General features: G+C 41.3%; 1 protein-coding gene across 2 annotated transcripts in view; it reads right to left on the bottom strand.

Annotated features, from left to right (window-relative positions):
- Positions 1-5,431: 5,431 nt before the first annotated feature.
- LOC115191815 (polypeptide N-acetylgalactosaminyltransferase-like 6) overlaps positions 5,432-27,597 on the bottom strand; it is a 245,147-nt gene continuing 222,981 nt past the window's right edge. For both annotated transcript variants that reach the window (XM_029749748.1, XM_029749749.1), the window contains exons 8-13: positions 25,819-25,936; positions 17,486-17,593; positions 17,013-17,234; positions 11,476-11,592; positions 7,850-7,999; positions 5,432-6,378 (exon numbers count right to left, since the gene is read on the bottom strand). In XM_029749748.1, coding sequence (XP_029605608.1) covers positions 6,205-6,378; positions 7,850-7,999; positions 11,476-11,592; positions 17,013-17,234; positions 17,486-17,593; positions 25,819-25,936 — 889 coding nt within the window. In that variant the 3' untranslated portion in view covers positions 5,432-6,204. The remainder of the gene's footprint in view (positions 6,379-7,849; positions 8,000-11,475; positions 11,593-17,012; positions 17,235-17,485; positions 17,594-25,818; positions 25,937-27,597) is intronic.

Below are 27,597 nucleotides of genomic sequence, written 5' to 3'. Positions count from 1 at the left end.
GCCCTTAAATGTACACAGAGAGCTAACATTAATGATATGCATGTAGATCTCTCATGGCCCAAAGTGGAAGAGAGATTGACTTCTTCAAGCTGAATGCACCGAGTTGTCTGATTAAACAACTAGCCCACAGCTCAGACACCCATGCATACCCCACAAGACATGCCACCAGAGGTCTCTTCACAGTCACCAAGTCCAGAACTGACTATGGGAGGTGCACAGTACTACATAGAGCCATAACTACATGGAACACCATTCTCCATGCACTGTAATTGTAATGCATCTGGGTGTAGCTGATGTAGATGTGTCAGGCGCAGCACAGCAGATATGAGTAATGTACGCAATTTTACTCAACAATAATCACAATACACGTCAAATAAATCCAAGGCCACAATAACAGACCGCAATACAATAAACAATCACTCACAAACAAACATGGGGGAACAGAGTGTTAAATAATGAACAAGTAATTGGGGGATTGAAACCAGGTGTGTAAGACAAGGACAAAACAAATGGAAAATGAAAAGTGGATCGGCGAGGGCTAGAAGGCCGGTGAGGTCGACCGCCGAACGCCGCCCGAACAAGGAGAGGGACCGACTTCGGCGGAAGTCATGACAGCAATTTATAAATTGATAGGAGCTATTGATAATAGCTAGGTAATAATAATAATAGCAATTGTTTTATAAGATTTTTCCTTCTGGTCACTGGAGATTAATGTGATACCTTACATGGAAGCAAATTATAAAGCATATAAAAAAAATATAATTAGATGAAGTCATTAGTCATATCCAGTGGTGACCCGTCATTCAGGGTAGGGGGGGCTAGGCCCCACCTGTTTTGAGGCCAAAATTTTAAGCAACTCCAAAAAGAGTAAATGAACCCTTGCTGGGGGATTTGGAGAGACCTGTTCAGTCAGTCACTCGATAATATATTAATACTCTCGCAATCCGTTGATTCTATTAGATTAGATAGATTAAAATTGTATGTTAAACATCACAGCATAGTTGAAAGATATATGGCGTGTAGAAATCCGAAAAGGGTGGCCAGCAGAGATAGGTGGGATGGGCTGAGGGAAATCAAGGGTTGGAATATAGAACTGGAGATGAGTGGGAGTAAAGTTACTGATTGAGGGGTGGGGACTTCTAATATATCATTTTTAAAAAGCATATCAGCATGACAAGCATTTCCACCCCTTTCCTACAGTGAAGTATTAAATGCTGTGACCTTAATGCATAATTGTAATTGTATGGCCTTCTAACTTGCAGTGATGAAACTTGGAGACGCAAGACAAATGGATAGGCTACTGCAGCCTGGCGCATTTGATGACGCGGCAAAGCTTTGCCTAACGACAGTCGTGCCAAATGAACCTTTCGGAAAGAGGATACCTATTCAGTTGTACAACTGAAATGTGTCTTCCACATTTAACCCAACTCCTCTGAATCAGAGAGGCGCCCGGGGGGCTGGCTTAATCCACATCATCAGCGCCTGGGGATCAGTAGGTTAACTGCCTTGCTCAGGGGCAGAATGACAGATTTTAACACCTTGTCTGTAAAGGCTGTCACGTTCATGTGGTTGTTGCTGAGGATCACTAGTAATAGTTAATTTTTTTTTTACATTAAATATTATCAACATGTACAGTGAGGGAAAAAAGTATTTGATACCCATCCACGACCCATTTTCAATGCCCTGGCTGAGGGAAGGAGGTTCTCAAACTGAGATAAATATGCATGTTTTGATGGCTACCTTTCATTGATCTCCATTCTGAAAGCATTCTCCATAAGGCTACATTCTAATATTGTGCACATCAAAATCAAAGGAAAAGTACACTGCATTTAAAGGACACCCCCAGATATCCTCCACTAGTTCGATGTAATTTCCTGTCCTAGAGATAAACATCAACAAATGGGGCACTTTGACTTTGCCATCTATTGTTATCTCCAAAGTTTTGACATTGTCTGTAAATTGCGGCTGCGAATCCGCCATATAAATAGTTGAAGAATAAGATGAAGATCCGGAAATATTGAACAATGTTTTTCACATTGAACAAAACTATAAACACAACATGCAACAATTTCAAAGATTTTTCTGAGTTACAGCTCATAGAAGGAAATCCATCAATTGAAATAAATTCATTAGGCCCTAATATATTGATTTCACATGACCGGGTCGCAGCCATGAGTGGGTCTCGGAGGGCATACATAGCCCCACCCACTTGGGAGCCAGCTCCACCCATTGGGGAGCCAGGCCCAGCCAATCAGAATTAGTTTTTCCCACAAAAGGGCTTTATTACAGACATAAATACCCCCCCGATCCAGCAGGGCAAGAAGACAGATGTGGAGGTCTGGGCTGGCGTGGTTACAAGTGGTCTGTGGTTGTGAGGCCAGTTGGATGTACTGCCAAATTCTACAAAACAACATTGGAGGTGGCTTATGGTAGAGAAATGAACATTCAATTCTCTGGCAACAGCTCTGGTGGACATCCCTGCAGTCAGCATGCCAATTGCACGCTCCCTCAAAACTTGAGACATCTGTGGCATTGTGTTGTGTGGAAAAACGGCACATTTCAGAGTGGCCTTTTCTTGTACCCAGCACAAGGTGCACCTGTGTAATGATCATGCTGTTTAATCAGCTTCTTGATATGTGGTAGAGCAAAGCCAAGTCAGACGGTGCTCATGGGTCTCACAGGGGAAGTGAAATGATAGGCTACATGTAACTATAAATTCCTTGAATAAACATTTTGCAGGTTCCTTTTCATTATCTGGATAGACACTTGTGGTTTCTAGCTAATGTTACACCAATCAAAGCTGTGGAGCGTGTAGTGAAGCAAAACTTTGTAGTGGACAAAATCATTAATCTTGGGGCGACGGGGGGAGTGGGTTTGTAAAACGCTATCATATGACGCAATTATACCATTTATAATATATACTGCTCAAAAAAATAAAGGGAACACTTAAAAAACACAATGTAACTCCAAGTGAATTTCTGTGAAATCAAACTGTCCACTTAGGAAGCAACACTGATTGACAATACATTTCACATGCTGTTGTGCAAATGGAATAGACAACAGGTGGAAATTATAAGCAATTAGCAAGACACCCCCAATAAAGGAGTGGTTCTGCAGGTGGGGACCAAAGACCACTTCTCAGTTCCTATGCTTCCTGGCTGATGTTTTGGTCACTTTTGAATGCTGGCGGTGTTTTCACTCTAGTGGTAGCATGAGACGGAGTCTACAACCCACACAAGTGGCTCAGGTAGTGCAGCTCATCCAGGATGTCACATCAATGCGAGCTGTGGCAAGAAGGTTTGCTGTGTCTGTCAGCGTAGTGTCCAGAGCATGGAGGCGCTACCAGGAGACAGGCCAGTACATGAGGAGACGTGGAGGAGGCCGTAGGAGGGCAACAACCCAGCAGCAGGACCGCTACCTCCGCCTTTGTGCAAGGAGGAGCAGGAGGAGCACTGCCAGAGCCCTGCAAAATAACCTCCAGCAGGCCACAAATGTGCATGTGTCTGCTCAAACGGTCAGAAACAGACTCCATGAGGGTGGTATGAGGGCCCGACGTCCACAGGTGGGGTTGTGCTTACAGCCCAACACCGTGCAGGACGTTTGGCATTTTCCAGAGAACACCAAGATTGGCAAATTCGCCACTGGCGCCCTGTGCTCTTCACAGATGAAAGCAGGTTCACACTGAGCACGTGACAGACGTGACAGAGTCTGGAGATGCCGTGGAGAACGTTCTGCTGCCTGCAACATCCTCCAGCATGACCGGTTTGGCGGTGGGTCAGTCATGGTGTGGGGTGACATTTCTTTGGGGGGCCGCACAGCCCTCCATGTGCTCGCCAGAGGTAGCCTGACTGCCATTATGTACCGAGATGAGATCCTCAGACCCCTTGTGAGACCATATGCTGGTGCGGCTGGCCCTGGGTTCCTCCTAATGCAAGACAATGCTAGACCTCATGTGGCTGGAGTGTGTCAGCAGTTCCTGCAAGAGGAAGGCATTGATGCTATGGACTGGCCCGCCCGTTCCCCAGACCTGAATCCAATTGAGCACATTTGGGACATCATGTCTCGCTCCATCCACCAACGCCACGTTGCCACACAGACTGTCCAGGAGTTGGCAGATGCTTTAGTCCAGGTCTGGCAGGAGATCCCTCAGGAGACCATCCGCCACCTCATCAGGAGCATGCCCAGGCGTTGTAGGGAGGTCATACAGGCATGTGGAGGCCACACACACTACTGAGCCTCATTTTGACTTGTTTTAAGGACATTACATCAAAGTTGGATCAGCCTGTAGTGTGGTTTTCCACTTTAATTTTGAGTGTGACTCCAAATCCAGACCTCCATGGGTTGATAAATTGGATTTCCATTGATTATTTTTGTGTGATTTTGTTGTCAGCACATTCAACTATGTAAAGTAAAAAGTATTTAATAAGATTATTTATTTCATTCAGATCTAGGATGTGTTGTTTAAGTGTTCCCTTTATTTTTTTGAGCAGTGTATATATATATATATATATATATATTTAATACAGACCGGATTATTCTTTTTTTTTTTTAATCGGTGAAAATGTACAAATTATCCAATGGATTATGATAATTTTCTAGTAAGAAAAGAAGGTGGAAAAAACTTTTAATTTGCTCCTATTTTAATTTGCCCCATGGCTCAGGCGTGTGGAACAAGTGGAACAAAGGCTGTCATCTCAGTGGCTAAGAGGAATAACATTGCAGCTGTTTCTGATTAATAAACAATGCCATGCTGGTGGGTGGTAACATTCCAATAAAACCCAGCACTGAAACGAAACGTAGGCTGAAAATAATCTGTATATCATAAGAAAAGACTGCATTCACATGGATTTGCACAAAGTGGGCAGTCTGGATGTGTCACTACTAGCCCAAATATATCATACTTTGACTAAAACGATGACTTATTGAATTAAATCGTTTGGAAACACCATGGGTAAGCTCTGACCATCATAATCTTTCAGCTCGAAAAAGTGGATTTCTACTGGTGTGGGCGAATAAAGGGATCGGCTAAGATGAACAAAAGAACAACTCCCTGATCAAATTGGTTGGCCACCCAGTGGGTGTGTTTTCTGGAATTTTATCAAATGTGCACAATGTATACAAGGGAGCCACACCCACAAACCTTGTTACGCACGTTTATAGGGTAAGTCTGAATAGCACATACTAAGAAGTGCTTAAATTAAAAACGTGTAAAAAAGGCATACATTTCCTAAGGCTGAATCGTCCCATTGGTGCACATGTGGACGAGTTATGAAAACTCTTCAAAGGAGGGCACACAATCATCACTTTTGAATGAGCACCCTCATGCATAATCATAAGTCCATGGGCATCTTCTTGGCTGCTATCTACATGTAATATCATTGTGAGATGTGTCATCATATAAATGCTCACACACGCCATACAATTGCAATAATTCATGTACTTTTTTCAAATTTTATTCATGTTTACTACATCATTTTCATTGGCTGAATTTCACAACTTCAAATCGTACAATCACGGGAACCAGAAATCTGAAAAACCCATTCAAGTATACACTTAATAAATTATTGTTCTTAAAAAAAAAGACAAAATAAATTAATACAAAATAAATACTAATAAAATAATAATGGAAAATAAATAGCCTTACAAAAATGAGCAAATAATTTCATGAGCCTCCGATATAGTACAAATCCACCATGCGATCTTGAGAGAGTGACAGTTGGAACATTCCTTTTTCAACCTGATACAAACAAATCCAGTCTACTAGACCTGCTGTGTTTGACCTTTGACCCATAGAGGACCTAGAGGACAGTGTTCTGGAGGTTTCTGTGTCCTCGACCAGCAAGGTGCCCATGTGTGGCGGCTTAGCTTGGGTCTAGATTAGTCTGGTTGGTTCTCTGAGAATAGGCGACCTTGAACGTCCCATCAGCCCATTGGGCAGAAACAGGCAGAATCCCAGAATCTCTTTCAGCCAGGAAGGAGTCTTTATCCTCCATTTTGGATCTGATCCCATCGGGCAGAGGATCCGTCAGACAAAACAGAAACGCAGCCCCAGTCCCCCCACCCCCTTCTCTTCCACTTTGTAGCCCCCACGTTGATGAGCTGGGGGGTCTGGGAAACAGGACCGCTAGCTAACTGGCTGGCCGCTTGCTGCTACAATGCACACGTTTGTTTGTTTTTTTTGTCGTGGGGGTTGGCGCCTGGTTCCTAGGAGCTGGCAGCCGCAGCGCTGTTGAATTTGTCCAGGACGGTGGCGTTGACTCTCTGGAACAGCCACTGCTGCGTCTCCGACCCAGGGTCGCATTTATTCATGAAAATCCTCTTATCACCGGGACTGCAGTCCATGCAACCGCTGCTCACCAGGTGGTACAGCAATTTATCCTGTATGTGTTGGCCCAGAGAGCGAGGGAGAGCGTGCGAGAGAGACACAGAGCACGAAAGAAAAAGCATGAGGTAGAGAGAGAGAGAGAGAGAGAGAGAGAGAGAGAGCAGGAGGCAGAGAGAGAGAGAAGAGAGGGAGGAAAAGAAGGATTGAGATAAATTATTCAAATAAAGTAGAGACAGGTAAGCCTGTCTCTGGCAGGCAGGCTGCTGTTTAATCCTGCTCTCTCATCTCCCACTCCCTTCAAACAGATTACAGACGGGGAGCTGAGCATCTGACTGCAACAAGGTATTTCCTCCCTCCAATCTAATCCGAGTTTACTTCATTTCATGGAGTGAGGGGTCTGAATTTGGGAGTTAAACTAGGCTGAGAAATATGAGTTCGACACACAAGAGTTTTTAAACCCAGAGTTCCAACGGACCATTACATTACTTTTCTGAAAGTTTATTCTTTGGGTTCATCCTCCCTCGCATGACAGAAAGGGAAAAGTAACAAATTCAGCTGCAAAAGAAAGAGGAATTGAAGGAAGTACGAATCGTTGAAAACTGACAACACAAAATGGCTTCCAATAAAATATTATCTATGGTGATTGCAAACTATTAAATATAGCCAGTGATGGATTCAAACTGAAAAAGGATTCTGTGGGGAGGGATAAAGTTGTGGAAAAAGATGAGGAGGTGGAGAACGCCTCAGAGGTACTTGGCAGTAATTTTGTTCTTGTATCATGCGTCCGCCTTCCTGATTTTACAATGTTCACACAGCCTCAAGCCCACCTCGGCCCTTTAATAAGTGGCTATTGCATCTGTGTAGCTTGAGTTCCAGACCTGACTGTGTTGTCTTGCCACAGTAATGGAGGTGGCAAACAGATCTGGGACTCACGCTAGCATCTGTGCACCTCTGAACCTCATCGCGTCATTCTAGGCAGAACCTTAAGAGAGATGGGACTGTAATGACATTCTGATTTTGTGCTGAGTAAACATTCATCTCTCCTCCCTAAACGATGTGGAGGAAATAGGAGTGGTGTGACGATAAAATAAGTCCCCTATTACTTTCCTCTACCTGGAACGCAGCAGTAAAAACACAGCGTACATCTTTTCTATTTGATGACTTTGATATTGTGTTGTGACTGAATACATCAGGCCTACTTTCCTTTACTACAGTGTTTACGTGGCTACGTATGGACATTTCCCTGGCGTGTAGGACTGCTATCAACGCCATTTAGTTAGATTGCCTTGCTGTGGCAGCGGAATAACCACGCAACTTATGTGTTTTAGCTACCGTCCTGTGGCTGTGGTAGAATTTGAATGATGAGGGGCTTTCTCATCATTCAAATTACCAGGCTTTCTGTTGATTATTGATTATTTATTGATAATTTACGTTCCACATGGAATATAATGCCAAAACAGAAGTAAAGTAAGTACCATACAGATACAATATAATCGTGTTCTATTTAATTCTGTTTAAAGTTACCTTCCTATAGCTCCAGTGCTGGTTGCCCTTCATGCCGTGGCAGTCGTACAGTGTGACAGGGGAACTCTGGGAGATGGAGTCAAAGCAGAACTTCCTGGTGTGGAGAGGATCCCCTGGCCTGATGTCCTCTCTCCAGCCAAATGTAAATATCTGAGTACAAACATGTACACAGGCACAACATGGTATCCAAGTTCCGTTATGAGATTCACAGTATGACTACCCTAAATGTCATTTTAGAGGCGGATGAACATGAGGACAAGAATGCAGTGATGATCTGTTCAGATTTAACAGTAAACAGCAGGAAAATGTGTTGCATATGAAGCAATCGCCGGCTACAGTACCCCAAACCTGTTTTGACTTAAAGGAAAATGCCACCCAAAAATGATCTTTTGGTATTTGTTTCATTAGTCCATTGTTGATATACTACTAAAATGTTTTTCATGTCATCAATCAAGTTTTCAACATATATAACTTTAAAAATACAGAAATAATGCCAGTATGAAGCAAAATGATAATAAAAGCATCATACCAGCTGTATTGCTGTATTTTGAAAGTTATATATCTTGATTGCTGACAGGCAAAACATTTTGGGACTATATCAACAATGGACTAATGAAACAAATACCAAAATATCATTTTTGGGTGGAATTTTCCGTTTTAGTGTAGTTCTGTGTATTTCGTATGTTATGGTTATTTTGTGAGACTAAGTGTTGTGATGGCTGTTTTGCAGACAGCACATGTTGCGACTAATCTTTAATCAAACTATTTAAATGATAGTCTTTAATCAAAGGATTTGCAGGTACCTTACCAAAAAGGTATTTCTTGCAAGGGGCAATATGCAGTTCAAACAATAACATTTGGAAGTTATATTCCTTAAGTATCAATGGGTACATATAATTCATTTAAAAGTCACAAAATGGATGTAGTAATTGCAGATTGCCGCTTTAATGGGGCTCCCTGCCTAAATAAAGGTTAAATAAATAAAACATACTGCTACAGTATGACTCATGGAGGGGTCATTCATTCCTGACTATTACTGACTGAATGAATGAATGATTAACAGGCTGGTGATGTGCTGTACCTAGAGCAATATAATATAGACTACACCCTGCAATACAGTATAATATAGTATAGACTACACCCTACTATACAGTATAATATAGTATAGACAACACTGTACCATGCAATATAGTATAGACTACACCCTACTATACAGTACAATATAGTGCAGACTACACCATACTATACAGTATAGACTACATGCTATTATACAGTAAAATATAGTATAGACTACACCCTACTATACAGTAATAATATGGTATAGACTACACCTACACCCTACTATACAGTATAATATAGTAGACTACACCCTACTATACAGTATAATATAGTAGACAACACCCTACTATACAGTAATAATATGGTATAGACTACACCTACACCCTACTATGCAGTATAATATAGTATAGACTACACCCTACTATACAGTAAGATATAGTATAGACGACACTGTATCATACAGTATAGTATACACTAAACCCTACTATATAGTAAAGACTACACCCTACTATCCAGTATAATATAGTATAGACTACACCCTATTATACGGTATAATATAGTATAGACTACACCCTACTATACAGTATAATATAGTACAGATTACACCATACTATACAGCATGGACTACACCCTGCTATACAGTATATTATAGTGTAGACGATATTGTACCATACAGTAAGGACTACACCCTACTATACAGTATAATATAGTACAGACTACACTGTACCATACAGTATAATATAGTATAGACTACACCCTACTATACAGTATATTATAGTGTAGACTACACCCTACTATACAGTATAATATAGTATAGACTATACCCTACTAGTATAATATAGACTACACCCTACTATACGGTATAATATAGTATAGAATACACCCGACTATACAGCATAATATAATATAGACTACATATACACCCTACTATACAGTATAATATAGACTACACTCTACTATACAGTATAATATAGTATAGACTACACCTGCACCCCACTATACTGTGTAATATAGTATAGATGTCACCCTACTATACAGTATGATAGAATATAGACTACATATAATATAATATATTATATTGTATAATATATTATACTGTATAATATAGACTACACCCTACTACACAGTATAATATAGTATAGACTACACTGTACCATACAGTATAATATAGTATTTGACTACACCCTACTATACAGTATAATAGAGTATAGACTACACTCTACTATACAGTATAATATGGTATAGACTACACTCTATTATACAGTATAATATAGTATAGACTACACCTACACCCTACTATACAGTATATTATAGTGTAGACTACACCCTACTATACAGTATAATATAGTATAGACTACACCCTACTATAGAGTATAATATAGTATAGACTACACCCACACCCTACTATACTGTATAATATAGTATAGACGTCACCCTACTATACAGTATGATAGAATATAGACTACATATAATATAGTATATTATACTGTATAATATATTATACTGTATAATATAGACTACACCCTACTACACAGTATAACATAGTATAGACTACACCCTACCATACAGTATAATATAGTATTTGACTACACCCTACCATACAGTATAATATAGTATAGACTACACCCTACCATACAGTATAATATAGTATAGACTACACTCTACTATACAGTATAATATGGTATAGAATACACCTACACCCTACTATACAGTATATTATAGTGTAGACTACACCCTACTATACAGTATAATATAGTATAGACTATACCCTACTAGTATAATACAATATAGACTACATCCTACTATACGGTATATTATAGTGTAGACTACACCCTACTAGTATAATATAATATAGACTACACCCTACTATACGGTATATTATAGTGTAGACTACAAACTACTATACAGTGTAATATAGTATAGACTATACCCTACCATACAGTATAATATAGTGTAGACTACACCCTACTATACAGTATAATATAGTGTAGACTACACCCTACTATACAGTATAATATAGTATAGACTATACCCTACTAGTATAATATAATATAGACTACACCCTACTATACGGTATATTATAGTGTAGACTACACCCTACTAGTATAATATAATATAGACTACACCCTACTATACGGTATATTATAGTGTAGACTACACCCTACTATACAGTATAATATAGTGTAGATTACACCCTACTATACAGTATAATATAGTATAGACTACACCCTACTATACAGTATAATATAGTATAGACTACACCTACACCCTACTATACAGTATATTATAGTGTAGACTATACCCTACTAGTATAATATAATATAGAATACACCCTACTATACAGTATAATGTAGTATAGACTACACCGACACCCTACTATAGAGTATAATGTAGTATAGACTACACCTACACCCTACTATACAGTATAATGTAGTATAGACTACACCTACACCCTACTATACAGTATAATGTAGTATAGACTACACCTACACCCTACTATACAGTATAATGTAGTATAGACTACACCTATACCCTACTATACAGTACAAGGCTCCGGTTGTACCTACCTGTTCGTGTGCCCAGGTGCGTTCAACCCCCTCCTTCAGACAGGCGTCCAGTCGCAGCTCTGTCCCTGTGGGGCCGTGTTTGGAGTCTATACACAGACCTGATGCAGCGTTACGAATCTACAAGGACACAAAGAGAGAGAGGGCTCAGTTAAAACCAAACACACACACACATGGAAGCCTCCCAAAAACAGAGAAAGGAGGCCTCGGTGAAGACTTGCACGCACACACGCACACACACACACACGCACGCACACACACACATCTATAGATGTAGAGACCACAGGATGAGATACTCCGGCTTCTCTCTAATGCTCAACGCTCTGATCAATGGACTCCAGTGTATAGTGAGTGGAATCCATGGCAACCTTCCAAACACACTGTACACAGTAACTTAGTACAAGCAGCCAACTATCTATACACAGTACGTGGTTTTAAGTAACAGCGTATGATCTGACATGGTATCAAAGCTCTCACAGTTTGCTGACAAGATCTACTCTCACCAGTGACTGTAAGAGATAAGCTAATTAGTTCTTGGAGCATCTTCCTCCCTCTAAGCCGGAGTTAACAGGCTCCCCCCTACTGTGAAAACTTTCTAAGTTTCAGAGTTACTTGGCTCTCAAACACATTTGATTGACTGTGCCATTTGCCTAATTCTCTTTATAGCATTCAGGTGAGCTTGGCTGGTGTCACAGTATAGCTCAATAATGCATGAATCCAGTAGCACTGCATCTAAAGTAGCCTGGTCTCTGTCTGTCTCTGTGGCCCTCACTAACACATTCAGAGGAGAGAGAAAGGCAAGGGCAGAGGAGAGAGGACAAAGGAGGAGAGAGGGGGAGAGTGAGTTAGAGTGTGTGAGAGATAGATAGAGCGAGAGCCAGAGGAATGGTTGGAGAGATGAGGTCCTACAGGGTCAGAGTGAGACACTGTATTTGACAGGAAGGAGACCAGGGATGGAATACTCAGAGGTGTTTTGCACAGGGTTGACTCTCTTATAAATGTTGTTACCCCTGCTCGCCACTAGATGGGGCCAAAGACATTAGCTAGGGCTGTAGCAAATAATGGTGATTGTTTGACTGTTAGTGTGGAGAATGTCTGACAACAACGCTATGGTTGTATACCAACTCAATGTCAGCTCTCATCAATGTTGTGCATGTTTTTCTAATAACAGACTACAGATTACGGCTTTTATTTGGGTCAGGATAACTTGTGTTTCTTTTGTGGAGTTGAGATAAAAACTCTTGAGCTGTGAAAAATGGAGCACCAAAAACTAAACTAACGGAATTACAGAAATTCTCTACAAAATGGCGACACATTTCTTGCCTCAGTGCTTTCTGCCTCTTTGGTTGCTCCCGCATCTAAACTAGAGAGCCTCTCCCCTTTTCCCAACTAGAGAGCCTCTCCCCTTTTCCCATCAAGACAAGTGAACAATAGAAACATCCATTAGGTACAGGTCAGATGTGACCAATTTTCTACAGGCAGCCCCATCTCTGGAAGGTCACATCGTCAGCCAATGAGAAAAGACAGGGAAACGCTGTTTTCCTGACATAGACCTAATTCAATCGGACACTATTCCAAAAGGATGATACATACCAATAATAAACATTTTTGCTGCAAAGTTCTACAGTATTTTACATGTCAAACAATAATACGAGTTTAGTCCTTTAAATGCTGCCGTGGAGCAGCATTATCGTGTAATGAAGCAAAAAGTTTTGCCAGAAGTGCAGTTGGAAATGCAAAATAATACCCACCTGCATTGCAATTCAGAAACTTCAAATAATCAAACTCCCTCAGCCTGCCGCCCGCATCGACAAAGTGCATTTAACCACAGGGTCATTAGGAGTAAACTGCTGATCGCTCTGAAAGACCAATAATGGTGTGCAAATTGTACTGCATAATGGGCCTTCACTCTCCACTTTTCCCAAGCCTCATCTGTCTGAAATGGGCCCAGGAGCAAAACACAGTGCTTCTCCCTGATGCCATGCCTATCAACATGCCAGCGCTGATCTAGGGACACAGTTAGAGCCGAATCAAAAGGCCTGATGATTGCATCACTTGAAGTGATTTAGACCTATTGAAGGAGCCGTAGTGTGGAGTTGTGGGGAGCGAGGAAGATTGGATGGTGGGGAGGGGGTCAGATCGACAGCCCCCTATTTACCCAGTCTGCACAGCTCCAAGGCCGAGGTGTCGAGAAGGCTGACCCCCTGATCGTCATCTTCCAGAGATGTAGAGGAAGTTTAATCTGAGCTCTCTCTCCTCTATGTCTGTCTCACAATCTCACTGTCTCTTTGTCCCTCTGATCTTATCCCCTTCCCTCTCTCGCTCTGTCAGTCTCCCCTCTCTCTTCTCTCTCCCTCTCCTCCCTTGCAATCTGGGCTTGAATAACCAATGAGAGATCTTTATAGTTCCATAGATCAGGTGGGGTGACAGGCAGGGTGAGAGCCAGAGAAGAGATGGCACATGAAGCTGTCAGCCTGATGATAAAATTACTACCATCCTCACCCGGGGGAGGAAAGAAGAGATATTTACCTACTGTGCAAACATTTTCTCATCAAGAGATACACCACTTCACTTCTTATTTACTATCCATTTTCACCTCTGGCTAATAGGGAAGAGGTGGTTAATCAGCGGGGACGGTAATAAGCTGGGACTTGTGTTGTGTGTGTGCTTGTACAATTTGTGCTAATGACCTTGTAGACGTGAACAGCGGAGAGTGGGAAAGGTGGGTCACTGCGGAGACGGCCTTCCATTCTACCTATTATCATTAGTACCCTGACCCAGGGGCCAGGACGTCAGAAAAACATAGAAAGTGAGATTTTCTAAAAGAAGGCAGAGCAAAGAATCCAATTATGTGTAATGCAAAATTAATTTCATTTTTCATATTAACGTACAACGTGTTCGCCGTTTCTGAAATGTTTCAGTGGCTTGAGAGGAGGATGTGGTTTCCTTCTGGCACATAGGATGAATTAATTAGTGAATGATGTATTCCAGGTCCATCTAACCATCTACCAGTGATTATTAAAACTACTCCTGCACCCAACCTCCCTATGGAAAAAAAAACTGTCTGGGAAACAATCTCCATGAATACCTGATTCTTAGCCTGGATAGTGGGGACACTATTTACAGTTGAAGTCGGAAGTTTAAAATACACTTAGGTTGGAGTCATTAAATCTTGTTTTTCAACCACAAATGTTTTGTTAACAAACTATAGCTTTGGCAAGTTGGTTAAGACATCTACTTTGTGCGTGACACAAGTCATTTTCCAACAATTGTTTACAGACAGATTAGTTCACTTACATTTCACTGTATCACAATTCCAGTGGGTCAGATGTTTACATACACTAAGTTGACTGTGCCTTTAAACAGCTTGGAAAATTCCAGATAGGCTAATTGACATCATTTGAGTCAATTGGAGGTGTACCTGTGGATGTATTTCAAGGCCTACCTTCAAACTCAGTGCCTCTTTGCTTGACATCATACCGCTCAGGAAGGAAAAGCGTTCTGTCTCCTAGAGATGAACGTACTTTGTTGCGAAAAGTGCAAATCAATCCCAGAACAACAGCAAAGGACCTTGTGAAGATGCTGGAGGAAACAGGTACAAAAGTATCTATGTCCACAATAAAACGATTCCTATATCGACATAACCTGAAAGGCCGCTCAGCAAGGAAGAAGCCACTGCTCCAAAACTGCCATAAAAAAACAGTTTGCAACTGCACATGGGGACAAAGATTGTACTTTTTGGAGAAATGTCCTCTGGTCTGATGAAAAAAAAATAGAACTGTTTGGCCATAATGACCATCGTTATGTTTGGAGGAAAAAGGGGGAGGCTTGCAAGCCGAAGAACACCATCCCAACTGTGAAGCACAGGGGTGGCAGCATCATGTTGTGGGGGTGCTTTGCTGCAGGAGGGACTGGTGCACTTCACAAAATAGATGGCATCATGAGGAAGGAAAATTATGTGGATATATTGAAGCAACATCTCAAGACATCAGTCAGGAAGTTAAAGCTTGGTCGCAAATGGGTCTTCCAAATGGACAATGACCCCAAGAATACTTCCAAAGTTGTGGCAAAATGGCTTAATGACAGCAAAGTCAAGGTATTGGAGTGGCCATCACAAAGCCCTGACCTCAATCCCATAGAAAAATTGTGGGCAGAACTGAAAAAGTGTGTGCGAGCAAGGAGGCCTACAAATCTGACTCAGTTACACAAGCTCTGTCAGGAGAAATCTGCCAAAATTCACCCAACTTATTGTGGGAAGCTTGTGGAAGGCTACCCGAAACGTTTGACCCAAGTTAAACAATGTAAAGGCAATGCTACCAAATACTAAATGAGTGTATGTAAACTTCTGACCCACTGGGAATGTGATGAAAGAAATAAAAGCTGAAATAAATCACTCTACTATAATTCTGACATTTCACATTCTTAAAATAAAGTGGGGATCCTAAATTACCTAAAACAGGGAATTTTTACTGAGATTAAATGTCAGGAATTGTGAAAAACGGGAGTTTAAATGTATTTGGCTAAGGTCTACGTAAACTTCCGACTTCAACTGTAAATGGTGAACGGAGCATACGAGTATGGATTCCAGGCAACCTGATTCCAGCTCCTGCATTTATGGGTATGATTGCCTGAGGCTAGATCCCATCCTCACAGAGCACAGATAGAGTGAGATAGTAATAAAATGCCAAGGCCATCTCCAGCCCCATCCCTTCACAGGTAACACAGAGAGGCATTATATATATCTCAGAATACGATGCAGCAAACTGCATGTCATGTTTATGGACAATGTAAAGTCAAATCTGCTACTTATGGTTTCTGGGGGTAGTGAAGCAGACAGTCCAGCTCTGTCCGTTTTGTGACACTGTCTACTCTAAAACATTTCATTAGCAGGCTGCTGGCTGCCTGTCCCATATGAGAAATGCATTACATTTCAGCAAGCACCAGACATTCATAAATCAATGAACATGGAAGAGTCCCAAATGGCACCCTATTCCCTATATAGTGCACTATTTTGGGCCATGATCAAAAGCAATGCACTATAAAGGGAATAGGGTGCCATTTGGGATACAGTTCTAGTAGAATAATAGCCTTCCGTGACACACCTGTGGAGGCATTCAGGCACTGTCTCTTAGCTGATGTATTGGTGTCTGGAAATAGATTCCTTCATTACAATACCAGCTAAAAATACGCAAGAAACCAAATCAGCCTGTGGATACTGCTCAGACTTTGCTGTTATTGGTGGCAAGTAAGACAGTGGGTTTATGTAGGCCTAAGTATTGTGAGAAGTCCTATTATTTGTATCAATGCCTCAGTAAGTGACCTCGAATACATGACCTGACGTTTAATTTTGGATTCAAAGGTAATCACATATGGTTTTATATGCCTTTGTATGCTTTTCTGTTAGTGTGTGTGTGTACCGGCTCTTGCGAATGGGTTCATTCGTTCTGTAGGTGCGTTAGCTCTGTCTGTGTGCGTACGTGCTCTTGTATGTGTGTGTGTGAATGTGTGTGGTGGTTCTGTGTGTATTCCTAACTTCCTACCTCTCCCCAGGCGGCAGGCAGCGGCTCCACAGCGGGGTAGTACTTGGCCAGGTCCCAGGCCACAGCGTTCATATACCACTTGAAGTCTTTACACTTGAGGTGTCTCCTCAGCTCCTTTTGGGCTGTCAGGTCCCCGGTGGACAGGTGGCGGTACTCTGGACGACGCTGGTAGATGAACTCTGTGTACTCATCCATCCATGTCTCAGCCACCCTCTTCAGGTTCTGAGATAAGGGAGAGAGACAGGGAGGGAGAGAAGGGGTAAGGAGATGGACTGTCTGTGTGTTTAGCTTATCACAGCACAGATCACAGTGCGCTGAGTTAGTCAGACCTCATCTTAAATCAGATTGATGGCTGGACCTACATCCTCAGTTTGACTATCAGCCATGTGCTGATAGTCAACCAGTCAAAATGGCTGCATGTTAGCCATAACCAGTTGATGGAAGCAGTGCACTGACTGGTCAGTCTAACTTACTCTGGCTAGGCTTGTTCCAGACGGCACTTTGTAGGGGACGTATTTCCTGTAGATATGTCCTACTCGGGAGCACGGTACGTCGTACATACTGCCCCCACACATCCATACCTGAATGGAGATGGAACACAAATAATACCTCAGTACATTACTTGAAAAGCTTTCTGTCAGTCTGCTAGCTATGTGTTCTAAGCAAGGCCGCAAAACCTTTGTAACTCAACCAACCGTGTGTTGTAAGTAGGGTTGCAAAATTTCGGGAACATTTCATACATTTTCTGGTTTTCCAGAATACCTGGTTGGATGATTCCGGATTTCCTGCTTATCTCCTCCTGATTCTGGGATTTCGGTAGAAACCAGAGAATTTATTGAATGTTCCCGGAATTTTGCAACCCTAGTTGTAAGCATTGAAGTAAAGAAAGAAAAGAAAAAAGCTCACTTTGTTTTTCCTATTGTGCCAGAAAGGAATCACAGGTATCTTTCAATTTCAAAGCCCTGAGTTATTGTGGACTGAGTTCAGAGTGAGGATATTGTTGTTGAAATGGTTGTGTAGATGGGTTTGTGTTCTGTTTGTTGCAAGACCCTAATACAGACAACCTATTGTCCCTCTGTCCACACTTGAAGTGGATTCCCACTTTGTCTGCTTGGCAGGGCCACATTATAAGCCTCTTTGAGCGGAGGGACTGAAAGGAATCCTATTTCCAGAGCACTCCGCTCGATACCCCTCTTTTCCTGCATCAAAGGAAGAGCTAGAAAGAAGAGGAAGGAAGAGGGCAGGTGTCAGTAGTGCTACTCTGAACCTCTTCAGTCTGCTATCCTCTCCCTTACTGTCTCCCGTGCTCTCTCTTCCTCCCTATGCCTCTCTGTATCTCTTCATGTCCCTCCATTCTTTCTCATTCCTCTCCCCTCTTTCCCTCCCTCTCTCACCCCTCCTTTCAAACTTGGCAGCTTGATTAGAATTAGAGTGGTCATGCTGACTGTTTGGAAAGGATCCTGGGACAATTCACCTCTCCTCCTCGCTCCACCTCTCTCCCTGCTCTGCCATATCAAAACAAGGCAGGGTGCTTTCCTGTGGAGCCTCAGGTTAATGGTCAAGCTGGCTTTACAGGCTTCATTGACATGTGGAGAGATTCCTCCAGTCTTCAGAAAATGGCCTCTTCAGAGGAGATGTTCATTAACCTCTCATATCAGCAGATGAGGGGTTTATGAATGACTCCCATGCGTTCATGAGTAACAATTTGTTTTAGCGTACCACTCACAGGACGCGGTAAAATTCCTTGAGATGCTTTGATGATAACTGTTCAATGTGAGATACAACCAGTGTCAATAGATTGTCAGTCTAACAGCTCTCATATGTAGGCTGTGTCAGACATCCATACTCTGTGACAGTAGAGGAGAGTGGGGTAAGTTGAGCCAAAGGGGTCAGTTGAGCCACCCTTGTTTCTAGGAAACCATACACAAAATGTATAATTTGACCAAATATTTAGGGAGAGGTCATCATTTCATGGAGTCTATGAAGGAAGAAACCACATGGAAAAAGTGGTAAGCAAGTTATGTAAAAAAAGTCAAAATCATTTATTGTGTTAGAGGTTTCATGATGCTTCTAAACCAAAGTAGATCATCTTAAGAGTGTTCTATACATCAGTTGGGATCTGTATAAGCTTCAAAATGAGGTCCTAAACCTAGCATGAAAGTGCATCCTTGTAGCTGTGTGGGGTAATAAAGTCAAAATGTTTGTCTTGGGGTAAGTTGAGCCAATGGCAAGTTGAGCAAATTGAAGTGTTTTCTTCCCAAGTGTAATGCAAGGCATTAGTGGTGGGATATGAGGTTACAACAGGGCCTGGCCTATGTTAATTTGAAAAAGTACAAAGTGTTTGTTAGGTGTTAAGCCTGTGTTAAAAGATGCTTCAAAATATTAAAAGACAAAAAAGCAATTGTGGTGATGATGAATTGTGTTTAGGAAATAAAGATGGTTTAAAAAACGTAGTGCTAATATTTCAATCAATACAGAAATTTGTAGGCGGCATAGCTATGTTTTCAAAACTAATGTTTACCTGGATACTGATTATTTCCAGGGATACACAACATCCTGAAATATATGTAGATATCTTTGCTAGAAATAATACTATATTTCATTAACAGAGTGATGCTGAATGTAAAAAATGTCTCTCCTTACCCCACTCTCCCCTAAGTAACTGGACCAGACAACTCTGAATCAGAGCTTTTAACATTTAGACAGATGGGGGCGCCACAGTGTAATATTTACACTTTTGCTTCATTTGTGTGTTTATTGTACACTTGTGAATTCTCAATACAAAATAACACCAACGACTCAAAAAACACACAGATTAACACAAATGTCTGAATCCCTCCTCCCACCTCTGTAAGAAGACTTATTGCAATTTTGCTTGGGAACTATTTTTATCGTTGCCATGGTTTCCAGTCAAGGAAGAAAGGGCTGCATTCCAATTACAAAGTGCACTCACTGACAGAACGAGAGCGAGAGAGAGAGAAAGCGAGAGAGAGAGAGTATACTGAGACCCGGTTGGATGGCAGGTACGTCAGGCACGATAACCACGATATTCCCTCACATCCATATACCGTGTTCTCCTCCGGAAATCAAAATGGAATACCCAAGCCAAACATCACTGGTTGCAATTAGTTTGGGAAGGAGGCTAAAGCCTGAACTACTGCTTGTAACCCACTAACACGTGCACACACGGTTGCAGACACGGGCACACACACACACGCACACACAAACATTATTTTGGAATGCTGGGTTCTGAGGAGTGCATTGTACTGGAGAAGGTAGGGGAAATAAAACACTGGAGAACAGAGCGAGAGCAATTCTTCTGAGTGAAAGTCGTTCCAGTTTAATAAAGTTGTCTGGGAGCAGATTGACCTGTCTGGAGACTGAGGCAGGGGTATGATGGGACAGGATGGAAAAGAATGGACGAAAGAAACACATTGTTATGGGTCCATGATTGTCTGGACTCTAATATAATTGCAAGGTTGGTAGACTTTGGCGTGTTTTAAATCATCTGTACATTTTAAGGGATGTATTGTTGTGCTCAGATGAATGACGCAACTTTATATGTATTTTAAATATGTCTAATAAAATTAATTCAAGGTAAGGTGGGACACAGTCACTGGATGAAAAGGGTGGAAGAGCCACATTGCTATGTGACCATGATTGTATAATATGAACTATTAGTAAATATTATTTATATTGTATCATATCCTATTGAATAAAAGATTAGTGGCATTTATATGTTGTGTTACACACAGTGCAGATAAGGACTAAATAGAAGCATCTCAGCATAGATAGAAGTGGATAGTATAGACCAGGGGTCAGCAACAGGCAACAGGTGGCCGTGGGCCAAAACAAGCCCGCAAGTGATTTTTTTTGTCCCCCCAAAGTTTTTAGCAAAAAAACTAAACTAATATATATATTATATATTTTGGGGGAGGGATTTTAGTTTTTGGAGAGAAAAAAATACTAAAATCATCAGGAATTCAGCTATAAATTACTTTCAATTAGGAAATCTGTTCACCAAGTATTTCCATGAATAAAAAAAAGAGGCACAGTGCATTTGGAAAAGTATTCAGGCCCCTTGACTTTTTCCATATTTTGTTATTTTACAGCCTTATTCTAAAATTTATTAAATTGTTGTTTTTCCTCATCAATCTACACACAATACCACATAATGACAAAGGAAAAACTGTTTATTGATTTTTTTAATGTATTAAAGATAAAAAACTGAAATATCACATTTACATAAGTATTCAGACCCTTTACTCAGTACTTTGTTGAAGCACCTTTGGCAGTGATTACAGCCTTGAGTCTTCTTGGGTATGACGCTATATGTTTGGCACACCTGTATTTGGGGAGTTTCTTCCATTGTTCTTTGCAGTTCCTCTCAAGCTCTGTCAGCTTGGATGGGAGCGTCGCTACACAGCTATTTTCAGATCCCTCCAGAGATGTTCGATTGGGTTTAAGGATCTCTCTGTACTTTGCTCCGTTCATCTTTCCCTCAATCCTGACTTGTCTCCCAGTCCCTGTCACTGAAAAAGATCCCCACAGCATGATGCGGCCACCACCATGCTTCCCTGTAGAGATGGTGCCAGGTTTCTTACAGACGTTACACTTGACATTCAGGCCAAAGTGTTCCATTTTGGTTTCATCAGACCAGAGAATCTTGTTTCTCATGGTCTGAGTCCTTTAGGTGCCTTTTGGCAAACTCCAAGAGGGCTGTCATGTGCCTTTTACTGAGGAGTGGCTTCCGGGTGGCCACTACCATAAAGGCCTGATTGGTGGAGTGCTGCAGAGATGGTTGTCCTTCTGGAAGGTTCTCCCATCTCCACAGAGGAACTCTGGAGGTCATTCAGAGTGACCATCAGGTTCTTGGTCACCTCCCTGACCAAGGCCCTTCTCCCACGATTGCTCAGTTTGGCCGAGCGGCCAGCTCTAGGAAGAGTCTTGGAGGTCCCAAACTTCTCCCATTTAAGAATGATGGAGGCCACTGTGTTCTTGTGGACCTTCAATGCTACAGACATTTTTTGGTACCCTTCCCCAGACCTGTGACACAATCCTGTCTCGGAGCTCTACGGACAATTCCTTCAACCTCATGGCTTGTTTTTGCTCTGACATGCACTGTCAACTATGGGACCTTATATAGACAGTTGTGTGCCTTTCCAAATCATGTCCAATCAATTGAATTTACCACAGGTGGACTCCAATCCAGCATTAGGAACATCTCAAGGATTATCAATGGAAACAGGATGCACCTGAGCTCAATTTCAAGTCTCATAGCAAATGGTCTGAATACTTATGTAAATAAGGTTTTTCTGTTTAACATTTTTAATACACTTGCAAGAATTTCTAAAAACCCGTTTTCACTTTATCATTATAGGGTATGTGTGTAGATTGATGAGATTTTGTGTTTATTTAATCCATTTTAGAATAAGACTGTAAAGTAACAACATTTGGAAAAAGTCAAGGGGTCTGAATGCACTGTATGTGATTGTGTCTACATGTAATCAAGTTATGAAATTATTGCTATTTTCAAATAAATCTGTTGGGGCTGAGTTGTAGTCAAATTATTATAATTATGTTAGGAGCCCCTTGGAGAGCCCCTTGGATGAGTGAAGAAACAAATCAATTAAAGAGAAACTGCAGAAAAGCAGAGGGGAAGAGGAGAAAGTCAAAGTTGCAGGTTCATTATGATATTCTGAGAGAGCAACTTGGCATATACTGTACAGTAACAGTCAAAAGTTTGGACACTCACTCAAGGGTTTTTCTTTATTTTTCCTATTTTCTACATTGTAGAATAATAGTGAAGATATCAAAACTATGAAATAACACATATGGAATCATGTAGTAACCAAAAAAGTGTTAAACAAATCAAAATACATTTTATATTTGAGATTCTTCAAAGTAGCCAGCCTTTCCCTTGATGACAGCTTTGCACACTCTTGGCATTCTCTCAACCAGCTTCACGAGGTCGTCACCTGGAATGCATTTCAATTAACAGGTGTGCCTTGTTAAAAGTTAATTTGTGGAATTTCTTTCCTTCTTAATGCGTTTGAGCCAATCAGTTGTGTTGTGACAAGGTAGCGGGGTATATAGAAGATAGCCTTATTTGGTAAAAAACCAAGCCCATATTATGGCAAGAAATAGCTGAAATTGGCAAAGAGAAACGACAGTCCATCATTACTTTAAGACATAAAGGTCAGTCAATCCGGGACAATTTCAAGAACTTTGAGTGCAGTTGCAGAAACCATCAAGCACTATGATGAAACTGGCTCTCATGAGGACCGCCACAGGAAAGGAAGACCCAGAGTTACCTCTGCTGCAGAGGATAAGTTCATTAGCGTTACCAGCCTCAGAAATTGCAGCCCAAATAAATGCTTCTGAGTTTAAATAACAGACATATTTCAACACTAACTGGTCAGAGGAGACCGCGTCAATCAGGCCTTCATGGTCGAATTGCTGCAAAGAAACCACTACTAAAGGACACCCATAAGAAGAAGAGACTTGCTTGGGCCAAGAAACATGAGCAATGGACATTAGACCGGTGGAAATCTGTCCTTTGGTCTGATTAGTCCAAATTTGAGATTTTTGGTTCCAACCGCTGTGTCTTTGTTAGACGCAGAGTAGGTGAATCTGAAGAAAAGTCATCTAGTTTCTTCAGCTCTTAGCCATTTTCGGGCAATCTCCAACCTTTCATTCTTAAGCAAAATTCTGGAGAAATTGGTTTTCAAACAAATATATAATTTTTTTAAGTGCCAACTGTATTTTTGAAAAATTCCAATCTGTTTTTCGTGCCCACCACAGCACAGAGACAGCCTTAGTTAACCTGTTTGGGATAGGGGGCAGTATTTTCACGTCCGGATAAAAAACGTACCCGATTTAATCTGGTTACTACTCCTGCCCAGAAACTAGAATATGCATATAATTATAAGATTTGGATAGAAAACACTCTAAAGTTTCTAAAACTGTTTGAATGGTGTCTGTGAGTATAACAGAACTCATATAGCAGGCCAAAACCTGAGAAGATTCCATACAGGAAGTGCGCTGTCTGACAATTTGTTGTCCTTCTTTAGCATCTCTATCAAAAATACAGCATCTGTGCTGTAACGTGACATTTTCTAAGGCTTCCATTGGCTTTCAGCAGGCGCCAGAAAGTGTAATGGGGTGTCTGCTGTCTCTGGGTGAAGAACAGCATGAGAATTTGTTAGTGGTCAGCCTGGGAACAGTGAGACAGAGGCGCGTTCACGAGAATTCTCCATTTTTTTCTTTCAGCCTTTGAATGAATACAACGTCGCCCGGTTGGAATATTATCGCTATTTTATGAGAAAAATGCATAAAAATTGATTTTAAACAGCGTTTGACATGCTTCGAAATACGGTAATGGAATATTTTGAATTTTTTTGTCACGAGATGCGCTCGCGCGTCACCCTTCGGATAGTGACCTGAACACACGAACAAAACGGAGCTATTTGAATATAACTATGGATTATTTGGAACCAAAACAACATTTGTTGTTGAAGTAGAAGTCCTGGGAGTGCATTCCGTATGAAGAACAGCAAAGGTAATCAAATTTTTCTAATATTAATTCTGAGTTTGGTGAGCCCCAAACTTGGTGGATGTCAAAATAGCTAGCTGTGATGGCCGGGCTATGTACTCAGAATATTGCAAAATGTGCTTTCACCGAAAAGCTATTTTAAAATCTGACACCGCGATTGCATAAAGGAGTTCTGTATCTATAATTCTTAAAATAATTGTTATGTTTTTTGTGAACGTTTATCATGAGTAATTTAGTAAATTCACCAGAAGTTTGCGGTGGGTATGCTAGTTCTGAACATCACATGCTAATGTAAAAAGCTGGTTTTTGATATAAATATGAACTTGATTGAACAAAACATGCATGTATTGTATTGTATAACCTAGGAGTGTTATCTGATGAAGATAATCAAATGTTAGTGCTGCATTTAGCTGTGGTTTTGGTTTTTGTGACATATATGCTTGCTTTGAAAATGGCTGTGTGATTATTTTTGGCAGGGTACTCTCCTGACATAATCTAATGTTTTGCTTTCGCTGTAAAGCCTTTTTGAAATCGGACAATGTGGTTAGATTAACGAGAGTCTTGTCTTTAAAATGGTGTAAAATAGTCATATGTTTGAGAAATTGAAGTTATAGCATTTTTGAGGTATTTGTATTTCGCGCCACGCTCTACCATTGGATATTGGTGAGGCGTTCCGCTAGCGGAACATCTGTCCTTAAAAGTGGTAAATGATCTTAGAGCCAACACAGATGCCAAACAGCTCTCTGTCCTTGTACTCTTGGACTTAAGTGCTGCACTCGACACGGTTGACCATGATGTCCTTCTGAAAAGGTGGGTTGGCCTCTCCGCTCCAGTTCTAAATCGGTTTAGGACCTATTTAACTGGTCGACAGTCAAAATAGGCGCTGTGGCGTCCACGAGGTTTGATTTTGGGTCTGGTACTGTTCAGTTTATGAAGTATATGTTACATTTCATTTCATGTCTGAAATGTGCTGTATAAATAAAGCTTAGTTTGATTTGATTAAGCCACACGACCAACCGCTCCGACAAAAATTGGCCTGTGGCTGAATCTAGTTGCCTAACCCTGGTGTATACTGAAAGAGGAAGTTAGACCTCATGAGTATGACTAGCAACCTTGGTCTCACAACACATTCCAGTTTTTCTACAGTGCTGTATTGAGATGCTTAAATGATAAGACTTGTTCCAGTCTTGAGAACATTGGTAAGAGAAATGTATGATTGGGAAACGCTATCTTCTATACATTTTTGCTCACCTTGAACGATATCTCGTACTGCTCTCCGCCCCATATTTCCAAGCCAGTATCGTAGCCACCCAGCTCCCAGAACCACTGACGGTTGACGGCAAAGAGACCTCCAGCCATCACTGGAGACCTGTAGGAGAGACAGAGAGAGAATCCATGTCTTTAGCTTGTCTGTAAAGTTATTTTCTAAATCTTCTGATCGGCACAAAACAATGTGGCGGTGTCCATTTCTTTTTCTGCTATAATGTGAGCATCTACTGCTACAGCTAGAGCTCTTAAGAGAGATAGACTTCTCTTATAGAAACTGTACAAGAGAAACAGTGAGAGACAAATAAATAATACAAGCGTTAGTTACCATGTTCAGATTTATTACGTTAAAATAGTGCATAACATCCATATATTGAAAAGTGACATTTGGTGTAATTCCAAGCATCCTAAATCCAGAGAAAGTAATCTACACTTGCAGTCTTTGTGGTATCAGACAGATAACGGGCGTGAGTAATTCTTTAACAAAAATATAAAGTAACATACCTAATCCCTTGAGCTGAGAACAATATGACCTATGTAAAGTACATATATTGAAAGGTGGCATTTGAGCATCATAATCCAGAGACAATCATATTGCAGTCTCAGTGGAAGCATACAGAGAGAAATTATGTGGCCCTCACATGACCCGCATCTCTCTGTTTCCCCTGGATACGTGAATACACACCTTCTAAAACACCATCATACATGTAGTAAAAACTTGCACTCAGACACGCAGGCAGTCTCAAAGACATATTGAGTCTTTACCCATAAATCCCCTGGCTTGCAATAATAAAGGATGTTCCGTTCAGGCTTATCTCAGTCAAAGCTTTCATCCAATCACGGCAAAGAAATACCAGTCTCTCACGGTATGCTGACACCGACCCTCGCGCAATCGATAAACTTCACAAAGAGCTCAAGCAGTCAAAAATCCCCATGATTGACACTTGACATGGCTATTTACCTGACATTTCACATTTCCCACTGCAGAATCTACAGAAAAATCAAAGCAGACGAGGGATTGGTGCACAGTAAGCAGCATCTACTCCAAGGAGAAGCAACTTCCTTCCTATCAACAACAAACTGCTTCTACTAATAGTATTCTAATCCTTTCTCCCTGCCTATTCCTATTCTCCCTCCTTGCTCATTGTACTGCCCCAAACCTGTACTCATTGTTATTCACACTCCCTTTCAGCAGGGCTTAAGCTCGGGGAGTGGATTTTGTTGGACCCTGACTTTGGCATGTTTGAATGTTTTTCCTTGTAGTTCTTCTTCGACGCACGGTGGAGAATCAGAGTAATCCTCCGGGTAATGGGAAGAGCTCTTTTCCCGCCTTTGAGTCATTCCTCGGTAGCGATGAGGACAAGGCGCCAATCTTCTAATAAAGCGTGGGGGGATGAAATACTGTGATGTAAGTAGAGGAGGCCAAAAAAGGAAAACACCACAGCACTTTGAATTACTGAGAGGGCGAAAAGAGCGGCGGTGTCTTGATGCGAGGCTTGGATGGATGTGGTACGGCAGTGTGGAGGATAGGTCTAGCGTTTGAGCTGGGGAGCCGTTGAACTAGGGGTGTTTTGTAACCAAAATGATCCGAATAAACAGCACCATGGCACAAAGCCACAACACAACAGCAAGCTTGACTCATTAAATCTCTTCACACCTCCTGATTCACAGAGAAAGCGTCGCATTATTTGGGGCATCTTAGTCAACAAAAAAAGAGCTTAAAGCCAAGAAAGTTTTAAGCAGTAAAATCTAGAATAGCAAAGG

This window comes from Salmo trutta, chromosome 4, assembly GCF_901001165.1.
Source record: "Salmo trutta chromosome 4, fSalTru1.1, whole genome shotgun sequence".
Classification (NCBI taxonomy): Eukaryota; Metazoa; Chordata; class Actinopteri; order Salmoniformes; family Salmonidae; genus Salmo; species Salmo trutta.
Note: the sequence above shows the minus strand (reverse complement) of the source record. Positions and strands in the feature narration are given on the sequence as shown.